Below are 20,543 nucleotides of genomic sequence, written 5' to 3'. Positions count from 1 at the left end.
TAACTTCGTTTGTAATTTTTAACCCGCAAATTTTGCATGCTGCAAATTGTTTTTTGTTGGTTAATATTTGTATGCAAATGAAATGACATCGGTGTCGTTTTTTTCTTGCTGCTTAGTAACGTCAAGTTAGTTGCTCTTAGTTCTCTCCTGCAACTTAATTGGATGCTGTTGGATTGGTTCAAACAAAGTGGATCTGGAAAGTTAATAGTTGACTTGCTGTGAATGAATTGTGTTAAAATTAGTTCATTCAGGAAACAAAAGAAAATGAATTAATTCATGGCACACTTTTTAGATAACATACTTAATCTCTTGGCTTGTGTGAAGGTATCAAGTGTTTTCATGTCAAAAGACTCAAGTCCAACTGAAGTCACGAGTGATTTGTGTTAAAGTTCAAGTCCAGTTGCACGTCTTTTTTGATCTTGTCAAGTCTAAAGTCATTACATTTGTGGCTTGAGACCAAATCATGTGACTTACATCTACACCTCTGGTTTATAACACTACTTAACAAGATGATGTGAGCAGAAATATAATGACAAACTCTGCACAGAAACTCATGAAACATTTCAGAATCTCTACCTGCCTTTGGTGCCTGGTGTTAATTCTCTTTTCAAAGGGGGCCCTTGGGCAGAGTGAGCAGACAAAACACCCCCCACAGCCGCAGTTATGTAATCCCTCTTAATCATTGTGTGAAAAGACAGGAATGTACAGATTGTGAGCGAGGTATGACAACTGAGAGTTGACTGATGAATTCACAGGCAAGCTGCAACAAAGACAGCCCACACTTGAGGTTTTTTTCTTCACTCAGTCTCTGTTTGGCCTGCGGCTAATCGATAAATTAAATTTTCCCACCAGCCAGAGCTGCAGGAAAATTGACCCGTGTTGCAGAAATTGTAGACACCGTCTCCCTAATGATGTGCGAGAGAATTTTTTTGCTTTGATCCATCTATTTAAAATCATCACAGCATCTTTCAAATCTCAAGCTACGCAGTGATAGGTCTCATCGCTCTCTGTGCGGCAGCTGGTTTATTGTAGCTCTCGAAACTTATTAACTTTGTTCTTCAGTGGAGCCATGTGCGTTTCATAGAGTGAGAGGTCCTAGAGGCCCCTGTAAGGGCTCAGGCAATTGACCCTATATTCATCTAGAACATTCTTCCTCTCCCAATTATTCTCTTAGCAACCCTGGTTATGTAACCTATTTTCTTTGCGCCTAGCAGCCTAGGAAACTGTCCTCCTTTGATGGATTTACCCTTTGTGTCAGCTTGTCTGAAGCTCTGGGGGCTCAGAGCTGCTTTGTCCTGTCTGTCATCATCAGTCTGCCCCCTGTGGAGGTGCAAAAGTGCACGCTCTGGTGTGTTAGCCTGCGTAATGTGTGCATGTATGTGACATGTGATGGACTGGTTGGTAAAAGCTCCTGAGTAGAAAGGCTCAGGCAAGTAATGTTTGTGTGACTGGAAACGTGTCCTACACTCAATTAAGGCTGTTGATTGAAGGATGATTCTGCATGCTTTTTAGCTTCAATCTTTACTACTCTAGTTTTACCATCATCAGGGTGCCTGCCGGTCCTTAAAAAGTCTTGAAATTTCTTAAATTCAATTTTGTAAATATTAGGATGGGGCTGTAGAAGTCATTAAACAGTCTTAAATTTGAATTTGTGAGGTCCCAATTGCCACAAACATTTGATTTAATTTAATTTACTCATCTTTTAATGTATTTTGTTAAAATGGGTCAAGCTCTTCTGCATGAAAGTCCACATGTCTGATGCTGCAAATAAGTGACAACCTCTTGGGCTAAAGAATGAAGCCAATGCAATAGGGCAGAGAACTGCAGTTCTTTGAATGACCACTTGAAGCTCTCTCCAGGACCCAGTCAATTTCCATAGACCCCCACGTTAAACAGTCTATAATTTACAGCGTGGTACAAAAAAAACGATTTTGGTCTCTATAGCTGATTTCCCCCTTAAATGACAACCAACAAACACATATAAATTATGTGTTTTCATGTTATTCAGGCTTACAGTTACGCATATTGAAGTGTGAGCCACTTTAAGTGACAGGTTCTCGGCTTCTTAATCAGATCCATCCCTCACTCCAACACAGTGCAAGCCTCTCGCTCAAATATGGACACTTCTAGCTCCAAAAAACCAAGATGGTGACAGCCAAAATGCCATACTCGAGGCTTTAAGATGTCAGTCCACAAACCAATGGTGACGTCATGGTAGCTATGTGCATTATTTTTACAGTCGATGGTTACAGATCTTTTAACCTACCATTGAACCTAATACTGTTGTTTTACATATTTGCACTTACCTGTTGGCAAAATGTAGATTAATCTAACTCACTCTGATAACCTTATTCCTACATAAAACCTACCTCTGATTACAAATGTACAACTTACCTTTATACTCACTTGCAATGCTTGAATAAGATAATTTGTCCAAAAATCAGTCTTAAATTTGGTTTAAAAGCTGGAACTGCCAGTTGTTTTCAATAATGATGAATCTGTCAATTATTATTACGATTAATCAACTCATTATTTGGTCTATAAAATGTCAGAAAATGGTGAATAATAATAATTCTATCCTTGTTTTCCAAAGCCCAAGATGACATCTCAAATGTCTTTTTTTGTCTACAAAAAAATTTCACATTTAAGAAGCACCAGCCACCAGCCAAATGCTGGTACAGTATGCAAGTGGCTGCAAGATAAGCATCGCTAACCAGCCATAAAACAATGGTTATCTATTAGGTGGCTGGTCGATTTTGAAATCCACCAACCACAGTGGCAGATTGACAAAAATGTTCATGGCCAACCATGATTACCGAATTAGTTGGCGATTAATTTAATATTTCACAACCTACCAAAATATTGTCGCAGCTCTAGTCTGCAAAAGCATTAAATGTAAGTGTCTGATACCTGTAGGCACCCTGATATTGAATAACGGATATGTTCAGGAGGACGTACTGTCACTGTTTATAACCCTCTAGAACTGCTAACTTCTCTGTGTCAGCAGAACTCACATACACAGTCATTACTGTCTTTGCTTTGCCAGTTGGTATTTTGTGAGCCTCAATCAAATCCCTTTTTATAGTCATGCAACTGTATGGCAACAGAAAACGAATGCTATGCAACACCTGTACTGTTTTATACACTCTATTGAAATGCAACAAGTGATGATGGACAGTCAGAGTTGACAGGAAGTTTGCTGCTGTGGCTGACAATAATGAGAAACCTTGGTGTTGTAATGGTTTGAGTTTTATTTCTCTATTGTCTCAACTTTCCAGTGTCATTCATCTATTCCTGTATCTTAGCTCTTTGTGTTATAATTCCATTTCACAATGAGACAAAGAGATAAGAGAGGAGACAATTATTTTTTCAGTCTCAGCTTTTTGAAAGCATGTGTCACTGCACCAGGATTTATACTGTGTAGACACGTTGTTAAAATACTGCAGAGTGACACTCCGCAACACTAATGGCTCAAATGACAGATGCAATCAGTCGTTATGATGCCACAGTAATCACTGGACTTAATATCGACATGTAAAGAAGGACAGACTTAATGTTTACTTGCACTGTAATGTCATTGGTAATAGACAGGGCTGTTAAGATCTATTGGCTGTGATATACTCATTGTCTCTGACTCTCATTTTATTATGAACGCTCTCATCTGTTGGGATGTGCTCAGTCGATGGATGTGGTCTGAGGTCTGCTGGGTCGTCTTGTCTCTCTCTGCTGTACAGTAAGGCTAAGTTCAAGGTCTCAGCCTCTGTTTATTGACACTTCATTGACCCTGATGGCTGAAGCTGTATGCATTATCAGTGATATAGATCAGAGAGAGCAGCCTCCACCACATGGCCCCTGTAAAGCAGTTGTCAAAAGTCTTGAAGTTCCAAAGTCCATTTGGAACCATGAAAGACGTGGTGTTTTTCAAAGTAATTGACCACAGGCTTGTGTTCTTCTGGCAAATTGCTTCCTTCTCATAGCTGTCAAGACAAATATGTTAACATGAATGGGTGATTCTGGAAAGACATAAATCTTCTTTCATAGTATATATGGTTGTACATTGTGAGAATGATGTATTTCATTATGTTGTTTCTTTTTAAATCAAATTTAAAAACTATACACTCTGTACCATGAAAATTAAGCATCACATTGGTGCAAAAAACCAATAGACTAAATATTAATTTTCTTGTAAACTAACAAAAGTTATATTTACATTCAGTGTAAATCACCAAAATGCATTTTGTGTATTTCAAATCGCAGACGCTGCGATGTTTGATAAATGTAAAATCTATCACAACTTGCCATGATAAAAGAAGCATTTTGCGCTACAAAGATGACCCAATCTACAAATCACTTTCAAGTCATAAGGGAACATGTTTCTTTAGTTCACCCCAGCAAAAATCACATCATTACCTTTTTTTCCAGTGAAAATTCAGCAAAAATTACCATTCCCACTAAAATTGTGACTCATTTCACAATATCTATCAAAATAATTACAATACAATTGTTTTTGCATATCGTGCAGCCCTGTTTTCTACGTGTTTTAAATCCAGCTTTGTTCACATCCATTGTTAATTGCTATCAGTCTTCTTCTTCCCAGCCTTGTTGCATATCATTTATGATATTATTCTGTCCTCTAGACTGCGACCAAAATGGTTGCATCTGTGTGCAAGTGCATGATGTTCATTATCCTTGGTCCCCTCACCAGCACTTGATGCCTTACACACAGTGCATGTTGCGTGTGTATATAGCAGCGTAGAACTTTACAAAGCTATCCATTTATCTGGTGCTGAACTCCCAGAGTGAAATGTTGTATAGCTGATTATTTTTAAAAGTAAAATAAGGAGAGAGAGCAGGATGATGGGGAATGAGAGACAACAAGAGGTTCAGGCAGCACTGACGATCAAAGTGAAGGCAAGGAGAGACCAACAGAGCCAGTGAAGAAGAAGAAGTGCTTCTTTCAATCACAGTGGCTAACACAGCACTAGAGTTGCTCCAATACCGATATCAGTATAGTGCCTAAAATGCTGGATCGGGTATCAACAAGTACACAAGTCTATGCACCAATCCAGTGCCACATAATTGATTAATAAACTTTAAAGAGGTTTCACACCCAGATAAAACGGCGAGAGCGTTTGCTGTCAGGGCCCCCAAGCTCTGGAACAATCTGCCCGAGGAAATCAGGTCAGCCGAGTCAGTGATCGCTTTTAAGTCTCTTCTTAAAACATACTTTTATCGGAGAGCCTTTCCTGATTTTACTTGAGTTTTAAGTTCATTTAAACTGTCCTTTATTTCCTCAGTTTTTATATATTTAAGTGCTTTCACTCTGGATAAAAAGTTAAATGCCATCACTTCTCTGGAGGTATTTGTTCATAATTTACAAAGAGTTTAATCTGAGCTGTGCTATATAACAATACCAATTATTTTTAATCCATACAGGGTAAGTAGTATTCAGCTGTTAATGTTTTTTTTTTTTTTTTAAATGGCAATCGTGTTTGATTGGTGCTCCGATCGAGTACTTGGTCGGGTGATACACAAGTTCAGAAACTGGCATCAGTATTGGGAATGAAAAAATGGTACCAATGGTTGCGGTGCGAGGAAAAAGCCGTACTGTGTGTGTTGTGTATGCAATGTGGTGCGTTTGTTGCAAGCAACTCTAAACTTGTCAAAACAGTTTAAGCTTGAAACTTTGAAGTTGCGCAACAAGAGTAGTAAACAAAACCTGCAGGGACCGACGCAGCCCCTCCCAAATGCTTTTCAGCAGTAAGATGAGTAATTGCAAAAACTTGGGTGCGACCAAATCATGTGCTGGTGCGCCTAACTGAGAAAGTTGGTAGCACCAATTCTGCCAGTGGGAAAGTCAGTCTGGAGCCCTGTAATTGTACTGCCAAACCCTAACACCCAGTGCAGCATGACTTTGACATTGAGGCGACGTCGTTGATAAGGAACATCAGTTTTGTGTCTCTTCTGTATGTAAGGAACCATTTATTGAGTGACCTCAGGTGTTTAACAAGAGAAGCACAGTGCACATTCATCATCATTACCGTGCCATTCATCCATCCATCAGGCACTCAGCGCTGCCGTACTCTTTATCTAAGTGCTTTTTTACCACACTGCCGTTGTCTTTCGGGGCCATCAGTAACATTACTACACACCATCTAAAGGCTATCTGTTTGAAGGCCTTGTGCTTTCAGTACGATCTGTTCACAGCCTTATCACCATAACAGTAGCTTCTTTCTGTGTGTGCATGTGCCAATTCAAGGCCAGTCCTTGAATTTCTCGGTCTTTACTAGTCTTATCTGCCAGCAGTAAACAACATTCACGCATCTATAGTGGGCAACCTTACCACCCTATGTTAAGTTTTTATTGAACAGTCCTCTCTCAAGGTCACTGCAGAAAGCAATACTTAGGTTATTACCTCCTGGTACTGTAATACTGTGTGCAGCTGAAGCCTGAGCTTAAAGGTAGTCAAGCAAGAGTCATTTATGGAATTTAGGTTGTGTTGCAGTATGTTGATCTACAGGTGTCACCACATTCTGCTTTTATCTACACAACACTCCTGCTGAGTGATACTGTAAATTCACTGTTTTATTATTTTAATTATATTTATGAGTATTTAACCATTTTAAGTTGTAGAATTGTTAAGGTATTAACTAGGGCAAGGAGATATGGATTGAAATAATCGTTTTAGGCTGTAACGTGATACATGATATATATATCTCCATGTTTTTTAAATCTGGGTGACTTGGTGTAGTGGTTAACATTGTCACCTCACAGCAAGAGGGTTCTGGGTTCGAATCTGCCAGCCTGGCTGGGCCCTTCTGTGTGGAGTTTGCATGTTCTCCACGTGTCAGCCTGGGTTTTCTCCACATACTCTGGTATCCTCCCACAGTCCAAAGACATGCAGGTTAATTGGTGACTCTAAATTGCCCATGAATCTGAGCTAAATAGTTGTCTGTCTCTGTGATAGTCTGGCGAGATGTCTAGAGTGTACCACACCTCTCGCCCAGTGTCCGCTGGGATAGGCTCCAGCCACCTGCAACCCTGTACCAGGATAAGCCATCACGGATAATGATAATGATTTTGAAATCTCCTTTAAACTACTGTGAACTACTAAAATACAAGATTATATAATGAACTGCAGTTACAGTAAGGTTACATAAAGTGCCTTATGTCATATAATAAAGTTAAATAATGTGTATTTAAATAAATCAAAGCAGAACCACTTGTGCTTTTATTTTTAAGCACCTTGCTTGGCTCAGGCTGGAAGTGTTGATCTTTTTGCTGTGAACTTGAAGCTTCCAATCAACAGTTAGATGTCAGCTGTTAGCAAGAAGCTACCACAGCTCCTTAAAACGTGAGGATTTATTCACTGTGAGCTGGAAACACACTAACAGCTCCCTAGTTTATATTAATAGTATTTGCAAGTTGCACAGGTGCTCCATGGTCGCAAAATCTGACTGAACAGTCACAGTCTGGAGCCCTGCAGATACAAAACACATGCCTCATCTGCTCATACATTATCGCTCAGGAGAAAATGTTCTAGATGGGTGAAGGAATGTGTGTGAGGTTGTGAGACTTCCCTTATGTGTGCATGTCTGTGAGAGGGAGAGAGCTGAATGCTAAAAGAAGTCTCATGCTGATGACTTCAGAAAATTACATGACAATTCAAACTCGATGTTCATGATATAGTCATTTTGTACATCCCACATGGAACAAGCTGAGATACATTGAGTGTCATCAATATATGGCCCACCCCTAGTGTTAATATATTTTTGCTTTTTTTACATTTTGCTTTATTACTATTTTCTATTTTCGTGTGTTACAGTATGTCACTGAATGAGTTGCAGAGCTGTCCCAAAACCTTACTTTGATTTCTTAATCAAATCCAGGCTTGTTGTAATGTCCATTCTGTCTCTCCACCTCCTCAGAGATGCTCCAGTTTGTCAGCAACCAGGTGGGGGACTTTCCAGACCTGTTCGAGGATCAGATGGCCTCAGCAGGCTCTGCGCAGAGTGCCGTCAGCACCACTCCACGACCTGCCATTCAAACCCCTCAAGCTCCCCAAACTCCCCAAGCACCAGCCCCCGCTGTCTACCAGAGCACCACCGCTAGCCTCGCCCCCTCCCAGACACTGTCTCCCCAGTCTGTACCCCTCACCCCTCCCCTCACTCCTGCACAGACCCCCTCCCCTATCACCGTCCCCTCGGTGCAGCAGCAGGTGACCCGCAGCCCTCCGCTTCTCCAGCCACGGCCTCAGGTGGTCCAGCCCATCCAGCCTCAGCCCCAGCAGACGGCCCAGCCTACCATCCAGGTATCCAACATCACCTTCACACTCCAATCCTGTCACATTTTACTCATTACTACGACTAGTAAATTAATACTACTAATTCTATGAGGGTTTTTGTGCACTGTTTTTTAGCGTATTGAAAGCTATATCCAAGGTAACATTGTTTGGGTTCAGCTCTCCGCATCGCTCTGAATGTGCTGCAGTGATGGACTAGCGCTGTTTTGAGTCAGGCTGTTTTCATGCTGCCTGCTTCTCCAGCTGTGATTTCATTGTCTGTTGTGGAGATGGTGCAGATCCATTTTCTGTTATTGTGCCATCCATACTAAAAAAGCATCTGCTGACAGGAGAAAAAATTTCACGGTACTGACAGACTGTAAAATATAATATCCAGAGCTCAGCATCCCCACAAACGGCAGTGCACATCTCAGCAAAACCAGTCAGCCTGCCAGATATAGTTTATTGTCCTGAGTGTAATACCTTCTTCCTAAAATAGTACATCAGTAAAGACAGATGAAGTGTCTCATGTTGCATCAAACTTTAGTATCTCTGAGGGCAAAAATGAGATGAAACTGAATTCATTTTTTTTTTATTTCAATACAGATGCACACCCAGGGGATCACGATGCAGACACAGAGCTTCCCAGTCCACACCCTGGTTCAGACCCACAGCCAGACGCCCCTGCCCATCCAGACCCAGGCTCAAACTGTGATGATTGCCTCCAATGGCGGGCAGTCACGTTTTATTCAGAGCCCTGTCATCTGTCACCAGAGCCCTGCTCCGAGTTTCCAAGGTGAGCAGAGAGAGGCATAGGAGGGTGTTTTGCTCAGGGTTAGGGGTGTAAATCTCTAGATATTATATCAACTCCTCGGACAGTAGTGTGATATTTACTGATATCAGAAAGTCTGCCATGATACCATTTCGATTTGATGCAATTCAGGGGCCTGCTATCGACATATGAGATGACATCGTGTGCCCATTTAACATAATGGCTCACAGAAGAAGCTGCCTCCCCTTTCCTTGGTGCACAAACACATAATTGTAAATATTGTGACTGGTTTAGTGCAGTAAAGTTTCCTCTACTAACACACAAAACATGGCTTGACAACAAGAATGTATAACAGAGGTATAGAATTTAGCTTAGTAATCACTGTCAAGTTGTATAGACAAAACAATTGCTTTTTGTTTTTGTCACCATTAGTAGCCTTAGAACTTTTACGAGGGCTGAACCCGCCTTAAAATTATGTCAATCGGATCAGATTTGGCTTTTTAACACGAATATTCAACTCTTTAATTCTTTTTGTTTCATATGAAGTTTGAGAGTTTGAACTGGGCTCAGCAGGACATTCAGGGTGATGCCAGCATTCATGTAATATAGTAAACAAACCAAATTAGCCCTCCAAGCTAGTGCGTGCTAATTAAGCTAACGACAGATTGGAAATGTGCATCATTTTTAGCCGACACTAGATCAAACAAAAGTCAGGGACTATATCGTATTAAGTTTCTATGAGCTGTAAATTCACCACTTCGAAGCAGAAGGCAGAAGATGACATTATTTCGGAGCCTGACTGGGCAACTGCCTCCATCTCACCCTGGGTCTGCAGCTGCCTGTACCTCAGAGCAGCATGAAAACAAGGAGCACTCACTCTGCAGCTAAATCTAAGGACTTAAACATCCCCAAAAGTACACTGCACACTGACAAAAACAAAACAAAAGACTTTTACAGCCTCACATTGTTGAAACAGAGCAGCACTGTTACCACAGTGGGAGCAAGAAGTTACAGAGTGAGATGCCAGGCAAGGTTCATCATGTTTCCAGAGTATTTTATCTCGTATGTGCTTTGTCTGTTGAACTGTCTTTTCTCTGAAATCCAAAATATTTCCGCACTGCAGATTTATTTTCTGAGAGGAGAGTTTAAATGATTATCATCTTTTTCTTGCCTGCTTGCCAATATCTGACAGCCACTGTTTGACAATGACACGGATGTGCCATGTGAATTTTAAGAATAAAGGCATATCTTTTAGTTGCATTGATAAATTTGAATTGTTGATTATTAAATTGATACATTGATCCAGCTTAATTGATCATTGTACCACTATTAACGTATGAGTTAGTGTGTCATAAAGCGGACGATCTGATGATCCATTATTTTGTCTCCCATTCCCAGTCCTCCAACCACAGATGCAGAGCATTATGACGTCACCACAGCTCCAACCAATGACCATTCAGCACCAGCGGGTTCTGACCCCGACCTGTCAGACCATCCAAACTCTTTCTCCAGCACCCACAGTTCACACTATGCAACAGCCGATGCAGCAAGTCCCTGTAAGTAACCTCACTGTTGTAATTGCAGTCTTTACTGTCAGAAAAAGAGTTAAAATGGCAGTGGACATGACGATTAGGTGATAGGTCAATATTTCAACAAACCTGACTTAACAATAGTACCGTAATTACTGCAAAACATAAACTGCTTGTAAGCAAATATAAAATCCTCCACTGACCTTTGAACGTGTCTTCATCAGGTTCTGGTCCAGCAGCCTCAGATTCTGAAGACAGATTCACTTGTTCTGACAACACTCAAACCAGACGGCACACAGGTGCTGTCTACCATGCAGAGCCCCACAGGGATCACCACCTTGACTACGCCCATCCAGAACACAGCTCTGCAAGTCCCGGTAAACGGCTAGCATAAAAGATTTTTATTTTATTATGTGGTTGTTAATGTTTATCACAATTTCGGTCCCACAGTGAAAATTAACTTACTGCTACTGATTTCCTTCCCAGACGCTGATGAGCAGCAATATCCTGACCACCGTCCCTGTTATGATGGGAGGAGGAGACAAGCTTCCAATCAAGCAGCTCCAGCCAGGCACCTCCCAATGCACAAACGGAGCTAGAACAAGCATGGACCAGGGCCAGGTGATGGGAGGAGTGGTAGGCCCGGGGGGAGTTGTGAAGGAGGGCGAGAGGAGAACGACCCACAACATCATTGAGAAGAGGTATCGGTCCTCTATCAACGACAAGATCGTGGAGCTCAGAGACCTGGTCATGGGCAATGACGCGAAGGTTAGTGATTTTAATGCTGGGAAAATGTTTCAGTGTTTAATTTGTAAAGAAATCCACTGATTTCACTCATGAGCTTGATCACATCCTCCTTAATGTCTGTCTTCCCAGATGCACAAGTCAGGCGTGCTGAGGAAAGCCATTGACTACATCAAGTACCTGCAACAGGTCAACCACAAACTACGACAAGAGAACTTGGCCCTGAAGATGGGCAACCAGAAGAACAGTAAGTCTTTTTACATTATTGAATGCTATAAGCAGAGCAGGATCTGTTGCAGCTTCAGATTTCATTGAGTTTCTCTCTGTTCATCTCAGAGCAAGTGGTCCTGTCTGAAGATGTGGAGCTCAAAGAGGAAATAGTGATGATGTCACCTCCAGCCTCGGACTCTGGATCAGGTTCCCCTCACCAGTTCTCTCCTTACTGCGTGGACTCTGAGCCTGGCAGCCCCCTGCTGGAACACGATCAGGTAACACACCTTCATCTTTAGAGTTACTAGTTCACTGATAGGAGCCCTACTGCTCCTTACTTATTATTATATATTATGAAGATTGCTCAGGAGGTGCTGACATTTGTTTTATCACTAAAGCTTGACTTATAGTAGGACACTCGACACACTGAAGCGCCACGCAGAATTTTTGATTCATGCTTCAGTGAAAGGTTTGAGTCGTCTCCATGTTAACTCGACACCATCCCTCTTATCATCCTGATCTCGAGAAAAGGAGGTGGTCAGTGCATCCCTTGAATCAAACACGGGGCCTACAGGGTGAATATGTTTTGGTCCAACAAATGCAGGACATGGACGTAGACATGCACTTTCAGTATTTTGCCAACAGTTTTGATAGTCCTCAATCAAATTGTTTTAATTGATTGCTTGCTCCGGGACACACTAAACCCCAGCAGGTGGTTACAGAGGCTCACTGTGATGCTGAGGATTAGAGGATGAGAGAGTTGCTGCAAGTTAAATAAAAATGGCTGTAAGTTATCTAAAGTTACGGTTACAGACCAAACTGTGGTGAAATGTCTCCATGTCACTACCCAGTCACATTGCATGACAAAATATGAGCAAAATTTTCCAGGTGCAACGATACGAAAAGGAGAGGAAAGTTTTGATTTACATTTTTTTTCTGTTGAAAGTATGTGATTTCTGTCAAGCGACACCATTGATGTATAATAAAAACTAGATACCAGACCCCAAGATGGGACCTATTCAGTCCACTTTAATTGCTTGCCTGGTACATAAGCCAGAAAAGTTTCTAGCTTCTGGGTTTTCTTCTGTTGTATGCAACCCACTGAATATGGGCAGCAGTGTTTCTCCCACTGGCCCTGCTTGTGAGTTCCCGCTCGGCTCGTAGACTTAACATTGTGATGATGTCACATCGCTTATACATCGCTTTTCTCGGCTTGAGGAAAGTTTTATAAATATAAAACCTCTGTGCATCAAAAATTCATAATAGAAGGAGTCATAATTGAACTTGTTTGCAGTTTGAGGCTCTATTGAGAACATGCTTTTTGGGCTGCAGTGGATTTTTTCACTGCATTACTGCAAGTGGCTGCTGGGAAAAATTGGGGGCAAGGCTTAGTGGCATTCCTGGGAGCCTGAGTGACACTCATCAAACGTTTTGAGCACCCTACTGTGAATCAGGCTTTGGGGTAGAGAAATTCTTGTTAGATACAAGTTCATCGACACCTAAATTTAAAAATAATCTGATCTTGTTTATTTGGAATTATTCCAGGGAGGAAGTATTTAAAAATGCAGATGTTCTTGTTTGTAAATAATAAATGTTTGTCTATGGCTCTCTACGCTCAAATTAAGATTAAAATTTAACTGGACTCATATAGCATAATCATAATTATGTGACTCTCCTTAAATACAGTGTTGCCAAAGCATGCTGTACAAGGTTTATGATTTAAGTTTAATAACGGACATGATTGCGAATAATTCAACAGACAGTTATTGTGAGCCTGTTCTCTACCTCTCTTTCTCACAGATGAAGAGTGAGCCAGATTCTCCCTCCTCCGTCGGCGTGATGGATGGTTCTCGACTGCTTCTCTGCGTCCTGACCTTCTTCTGCCTGTCACTGAACCCGCTGCCATCTCTGTTGGGCTCTGAGGCCTCAGGGAGCGCCAGCCTGTCCACAGGCCACGGGCCATCTAGAACGCTTGTCTGGTTCCCAACTCACACTCAGGACTTTGGTGAGGAGCGGGGCTGAGTCCTCTGTTTATCAGGGTTCACATCACGAGTCAAGAGTAGCCATGAGTAATGACGTTATCTTATGTTTCATCTCTCCTCATCCTCCAGCGTCCTGGCTGCGGTGCCTGTTGCCGTGGGTGATGGTGTGGGTGCTGAGCGGAGTGGGTGCGGTGTGGGGCTGTGTCAGGGTGCTCTACCTGTGGGAACCTATCACACCCCTTCACTCGCCAAAGTCTGTGTCGTTCTGGAGGCATCGCAAACAAGCCGACCTGCATCTCAACAGGGTGAGATGCTATTTATATTGTTTTCCCTTACATAAGAAGTGTGTGTGTGTGTGTGTGTGTGTGTGTGTGTGTGAACAGGAAACTTCTCAAGAAGGAGTGAGGTAGCGTTTCCAAAAATAGGAAAGAAATGATCACACTACTTCCATTTCATGTGACTGTGTGAATATTTGATCCCGTTATTCTTTCCTCCAGTGTTTGGATGTGCTCAGAGATCTGCTTTGATTTACACTGTTTTGATGTGTCAGTTTAGCCTGCCTTTTCCCTGCATGCATTTATTTTTAGCGTTCGTTCAAATCGTGCTCAGATCTAATGACCTTCATCGCCCCCTCTCTCCAGTCAGTCTCCACTGAATACTGATTAGCTTACTATTTCTCCTGTCTCTTTCTCTCCTGCAGGGAGATTACACAGCAGCAATGGCCAGCTTAGAGACATGCCTGTCCGTCTTGACGAGAGCTCTTCCATCAACCAATCTGGACCTGGTCTGCTCGCTGTCCTGGAATCTAATTCGCTACTGCTTGCATCGTCCAACTCCTTTGGGTTGGCTGGTTCATCAAGTCGGGGGAAAGCATGAGGGGGAGGAGGCTAGGACGAGTGCGAAGGACGCGGCGCTGGTTTACCACCGGCTGAGCCAGCTGCAGCTCACAGGTGAGTGTTGGCACCAAAGTGGGCTGATGTGTACACAGGCAGGACAGATACACACAGGTTGAACAAGTTATGCCACAACCCTTGTTTTTGTATTTTTTTGTCCAAGTGACTAATGGGAACAAGATTTTTTGAAAGTGGTCCAGTATTGAGCAAAACATCTCCAACTGGCTGCAGTGAAACAGGCTGCAACGTGCGATCCATCAGTGTATGTCCAATAAAAGTGCTAGTTTTTGTCACTGACAGGCTCAGATTGTGGTTACAAGCGTCTGACAACATATGGAAAGGATTCCTACAGAGATAGACCTTTTTATTAAAGAGTAACATCCTTTGCCAGATTCCATTTTAAATAAACAATGAACTTAGTGTATACAGATCCAGCATATTTTCACATCTAAATGGGAACGGTTTATTTTAACCAATCCAGAGTTTCACAAAAGCAAGAAGAGAAAATACCGGCTGCTCGTGGTTGTGAAGTGGTGAACTTCAGGCGAATGCGAGGTCAACTATAACTGGTCAACTATAGGAAAAATGGGAAGCCACTGGGATTACGTTAAGCACACTAGCATCTAGCCAAGGATGTATAGTTAAGATGCCTTCATTTGTTTGGGGCATATCAGAGTTAAAAGTTATAAAAGGATGACACCGACTGGGATAGACACAGAGTGGGACAAGGAAAAGGGAGACAAGTGTGTGAGAGGAAATCGTGATTCCTTATATAGACAACTAGTGGCCAGGAGGCTAATTTACAACAGCAAATCATACAGTAAATATACCACAAGTATGCTATGTGGAAAAAAAATACTCTTAGTATTCAAGTAAATGACCTCAAATACTTACTTACTTTTTCTTTTATTTTTTTTTATCAGGGACCATGTACAGACAACATTGGACTCAACAAAATGTACCAACAACAATAAAAAGTTTTTTAGATTATTTGAATATTTATTTGTCTGCAAAGAAAATATCAAAGCAATGAAAGGACCAAGCTGGTTTACAAAAAAGGTTTAAAATCTATTTTATCATGAACGCCAGGACACACCAAAGCATCAAATTTAAGATGAGAGATATAAGAATTTTTGGAGCAGTGGAGAGATGAAAGAAAGCGCCCTTTTGTGAGCTTTTGTTCCTGTCAACCGTTTTACAAAGATAAAATTACTGGTTATTAAAACAGAGTGGTTTAGGTTTGGCGATGGTGACTGGGGGGCTGTTTGTCGCAAACAAAAAGGATCTTACTCTTTAACAAAAAGGTTTATATCTGTAGGGGTCCTTTCCATAATCTTGTCAGACACCTTTCACAATCTGAGCCTGTCAGTGGCAAAAACAAGCGCTTTTAGTGGGCGTATATTGACAGCAAAAACATGCCAGAGTGTTTGCATGGTAGCCTGTTTCTCAACTGATGGCTGCAGCACTCTCAATCAACACCGGACACGTTTCAAAAACTGTTGCTCCCATAAGTCTCTTAGACACAAAAACATGGGAATAGTTATATTTTAATTACAACAAATCAATATTGCACCTTACTTTCACTTTGACATGCAGTCATACAGTTTCTTCTCTGGCTCTCTGTAGGAAAGCTGCCTCAGCGTAGCAGTCTGTGGGCTTTGTCTGTGTCTCTGAGTGCTGTCAACCTCAGCGAGAGCGCCCAAGGCAAGATGGCTCCTGCGCAGCTTACCCAGATCTATGTTACTGCAGCAACAGCCCTGCGCACAGTGCTGGGCCACCACCTTTCTTGTCTGCCTGTAAGTCTCTTACATGTTCTGTCTCCTGTCTGTGGTTACATTGTGTTTGAATACTTATCCACTTTATCTTAATGATATTTACTTTGGATGAGGTTTCTTTCCATAATCCGCATCCTTACTTCTGTGTGAATCTCCCAGGGTTATCTGTTGAGCTGTGCAGAGAGCGTGGCCAACCAATCAGAGACCAAGACGATCCCTGACTGCCTGCGCTGGCTCTTCACCCCATTGGGTCGGCAGTTCTTCCTGAGTTGTGACTGGTCGGTGAAGTCAGAGAGCAGCGATGGGTTGTACACTTCTCAGCGAGACCCAGGTATGACATTAAAAACAAGAGTTGGCTCATAATCTGTTGTACTCTTTATAGTCTTTCTCTGTTTCATTTTCTCTTTCCATTTTAACTCCGAAACAAACAGTCCAAATAGTTTAAGGTGTTTCCTCATTAGATATTTTCTCATAACAGAAGATAAACTATAATAGACATTATGCTTTTTAAGGGTACTTTTAGCTCCCTTTAAAGAAGTTGTAATCATTGCTAGATGAAATTTCTATTAAAGGAAATACAGTTTAAACAAGACGATCATAACCAATATTTGACTTTTGTATATTTATTACACAAATATAAAGCAGGCCTAATGGAATGGACAGCTTCACCATTATTTACTAAATTTTATTGACTATTTTGACACACAGCTGTTTCATTATGTGGACATTATTAGTTCACTTCAAGAGGCCTTCAACCACAGGTGCTTTCCCCATTCTCGTTTTCTGTCTCCATCAATAGCAGCCATGGCTACTCCTCGTTGTTTGAGCAGACTACACAAGGTAGCCAGAGGAGCACCAAGTTTCGCTGCTTTCACTCTAGCTATTTATTTCTATTAATAATACCAAAATCAGAGCTGGCCCTGGGTCAGCATCGGAAAATGGATGGATGGATATAACACTGAATTATGTTGGCTAAATTGGCTTGTTGGGTCAAGGTCTTTGTTGCATTGTGTTGAGCTTCAGAGTTCTTTTTTGTGCTGGGCAATGCAGATGCTTAAAAAAGTGATCTTTACAAACATTTCTCCACATGTAGAAGAATCTGGAGGCAACAGGACATGATTTTGGTGCTGGTTTCCTTTTGTTGTCCGAGTAGTTTTGACCATTCACATTTGAGCGGCAGATCAACAGTCCATGTGGAGAGATGGAGCGCATCGGCTGGAACCCATCCGTTTCCCTTTTTGTCCCATTTTATGTCCCATTTTGTAAATTTATCTGCATTCATATAAGGATATCTGTTATTAAAGGTTAGCTGAAATGACCGGCACGTGGAAGAGGAAGTGTTTGCCCAAATATCCTCTTGCTTAACCGAATCTCCTGAAATATTGGTCATTGGCTTTAGGGGCTTATTGTCATGAAACGATCGCCAGTGGGTTCCAAGGTTGCTTAAAAACTGATTAACTTGTAAATGTTTAATAGCGATAAGATAAGATAAGATAAGATAAGATAAGATAGAAGCATCATTAGAAAAGCAAGCAACATGATAAGTAAAAGCTGAAAAGAGGAAAGTATAGTCAATAGAACAAAGGTTTGTATTGATTATTTTAGATATTATTTGGCTTTCTCTTATCTATAAATGCAAACATGTTCTTTTTTTTTTTAAGTATTGAAGGACGAATATGTAAATTTGAAATGCTGTGCACTATAATGTGACTGTGCTTCCCCTTCTGATCTTCCTCCAGCTGACCCCATCGCCCAGCTGCACCGCTGTTTCTGCAGGAAGCTTTTGGAGAGAGCCGTCCACACCCTCATCCAGCCGCAGAGCGACTCTGAAGTGGGCAAACACAAGAACGAATCTGGGTGAGGCAGAAAGGCACCAGCAATGCTTTTGACAGTTTGATGTGAGTAAATGACTTGACCCTGGATGTCTGTCTCTATTTCAGGGAGTTCTACAGTGCCCTGGAGTTCCTCAAGTTGCTAAACAGCTGCACAGAGGACTCTCCTTCCCCTCCTCCTCTCTTCTCGACTCCACCCAATCACACCACCACGCCAGGTATGAATAGTGTGATGAGAACAACCCTGCCCAATGACAATCAAGCATGAATCACATCGGATGTTGGCGTGGGAGAAGAGATTTCAATATTTTTTTTTTCCTCTTCATTTAAGATTAACCAGATAGCCATCACAGTTATTACTGTCAACATGAATAGATTTTCTTTGCTCCATTTGCCGTACACTGACAGACAATTTAGCTTTTGGGATTAACTTTTTATTGGATTAGCACAGATAACACTTGCAGTCATTGATTTGTGGTAATAAATGACTTGCAATGGATATGAACACATTGACAATCTGTTCAGAGGATGTTAATTAGCTACGGCCTTAATCAATTCTTGTTTTCACTCTGAGACATTCAGCACACAAAGCGCTCTGTATCCTCGCACTCATACAGCGTTTGTTACTGCAGGAGACACAGAGCAGAGACAAAAAAGTCAAGGTCTTAACTGTCAAATCATGTCTCATTTGACAATTGAAGCTTGGCAAGAAAAATGTTTTCAGGGCCAAAAAAAGTCCATTCAGGCTCTTCGACTGGAGCCAATTGTCTTGTTTTTAAAATTTATTTCAACATAATTTCCCTCTCTTCTTCCTGCTAGTGGGAGACCCAGTGAGTCGTTGGTGGGCTTTGGTCCTGAAGGCCGCTGTGCATTGGCTGCAGGGCGATGATGTCGCAGTGAGGTCACTGTTGGCAGAAGCCGAGCGGATGCCGAGGGCTCTGCACACTCTTGAGTAAGTGGAGTAAAACGTTAGGTGTAAATATGACAAAACACAAGCTCCCTACGACAGAACCAAAACTAGAATAAATGTGGTGAAGGTGAAGCATTCATTCTCCATTTACATTTAAATAGTCAAACACTGCAGGAAGCTTTTGAGCTGTGAATAGCAGAAAAGACGATCGCACATTATCCATCTCTAAACACCAGCTGTGTCATGAAGGAGACTATACTCTCTGCAGTGCCTTTAGAAATATGGAATGTCCACACACCATGGAGTGCAGCCTTACTGGTAGCTCACTGGTGCTGTTTGGCAGCCTGACTGAACTTTAACAACTGAGAAAGACAGTAAAAACAGCTTCATAAATCATAGGAACATCACTGCCACAGATTCAGGACATCTACACTTCCCGCAGCAGAGCGAAGTCCTAAGTGTAATGGAGGACACCACCCAGCATTTGGTCTGTTCTTATTCCTTCCGTCATGTAAACACCTGCAGAGCATCAGAGCTCGGAGTAGCGGCCTTATTCCCAGGTGGTTAAATTACTGAACAGCAGGCACTTTAAATAACTCACTGTGTTGTTGGACACATGGGACACACAACAAGCACTTAAAATGTTTAGCATGTTGTGGAACAGCAAGCACTTCAGACGTGCAATATGTAAACTTTTGTCACGAGAGCTCAAGCAAAAAAATATCAAAAGACAAGGTGACGCCATCATTGCAGTCAGTTTCTCCCAGTGTTCTGTGTTCAAGAAGTTTTTTACCAGGAGCCACAAAGGTCTCTTCCTCTCCAAAACAAACAGACCAGGTGATTAAAACCAGTGAAAACACCAAGCAACACACTTTCATGTTGTAAATTAGTGTTGTTTTGACGCTGTTAAGCTCATTGCAGAGCGGCTGCTACCCCAGCTCCTGCTAATGTGTGCTCACCTTTTTTCTCTGATAACTTAAGACTCAGATGTTCAGGAGGTTTTTATCGTCAGAATTATATGCAGAGGTCTCTTCTCCAAAACAAATGGTTCTGGTAATTTAAACCAATAAAAACACAGAATAAAGCAGTTTGAAGTTAAAAATCAGTGTTTCTCTGACACAGTGTGGCATAGCAGGGGCTGGAGCTGCACAGTTTGTTCATTTGCTCCGCTTGTTTCTCTGATAACTTGAGATCCAGACGTCTGATGACAAAAATCCTTCATCCAGTTAAAGCATATCATTTAAGATGACCAAGATCTAAAAGGTGTTTTGTAAAAATGTGGCTTAAAACCAGATAAAAGTTATTTGTTTGAAGGGGATATGACGCCACTGACAGGGGATGGCGACTGTGTCTTTGATTAAAATTGCGGTTTTCTCTGTGATTGAAGATTGTTAGAAATGTTTAGAATTTTGGAATTTTTAGCATTTTAATGCAGAAAATTTACACATTATATTTTGAAATATTTAAAATGTGACACACAGAACAAAGGAATACTTCGCACATCCATTTCCAAACAGGTGTGTAGGAGAGGGACGAGCAGAACACCACTTGTAGAAAAAACTCCAGCACACTGTCTAGCTTGCAAAAAAAACTGCAACGTTTGGGTGACTAGACC

At 41.6% G+C, this 20,543-nt stretch overlaps 2 protein-coding genes across 4 annotated transcripts in view; one reads left to right on the top strand and one right to left on the bottom strand.

The window, feature by feature from the left end:
• The window catches only part of srebf2 (sterol regulatory element binding transcription factor 2), a 597,702-nt gene that overhangs the window by 1,654 nt on the left and 575,505 nt on the right, over positions 1-20,543 (top strand). For all 3 annotated transcript variants that reach the window (XM_049562044.1, XM_049562045.1, XM_049562043.1), the window contains exons 2-16: positions 7,929-8,311; positions 8,888-9,077; positions 10,452-10,609; positions 10,807-10,959; positions 11,069-11,350; positions 11,459-11,573; positions 11,663-11,814; positions 13,337-13,541; positions 13,648-13,823; positions 14,219-14,468; positions 16,038-16,207; positions 16,346-16,517; positions 17,926-18,043; positions 18,127-18,236; positions 18,838-18,970. In XM_049562044.1, coding sequence (XP_049418001.1) covers positions 7,929-8,311; positions 8,888-9,077; positions 10,452-10,609; positions 10,807-10,959; positions 11,069-11,350; positions 11,459-11,573; positions 11,663-11,814; positions 13,337-13,541; positions 13,648-13,823; positions 14,219-14,468; positions 16,038-16,207; positions 16,346-16,517; positions 17,926-18,043; positions 18,127-18,236; positions 18,838-18,970 — 2,767 coding nt within the window. The remainder of the gene's footprint in view (positions 1-7,928; positions 8,312-8,887; positions 9,078-10,451; positions 10,610-10,806; positions 10,960-11,068; positions 11,351-11,458; positions 11,574-11,662; positions 11,815-13,336; positions 13,542-13,647; positions 13,824-14,218; positions 14,469-16,037; positions 16,208-16,345; positions 16,518-17,925; positions 18,044-18,126; positions 18,237-18,837; positions 18,971-20,543) is intronic.
• zgc:65811 (uncharacterized protein LOC393524 homolog) overlaps positions 1-20,543 on the bottom strand; it is a 635,041-nt gene that overhangs the window by 140,671 nt on the left and 473,827 nt on the right. The gene's annotated exons all lie outside the window — the stretch shown is intronic.

The sequence above is a fragment of the Epinephelus fuscoguttatus genome, linkage group LG19 (genome assembly GCF_011397635.1).
Source record: "Epinephelus fuscoguttatus linkage group LG19, E.fuscoguttatus.final_Chr_v1".
Taxonomy (NCBI): Eukaryota; Metazoa; Chordata; class Actinopteri; order Perciformes; family Serranidae; genus Epinephelus; species Epinephelus fuscoguttatus.
This window is presented reverse-complemented; position numbering and strand designations above follow the sequence as displayed.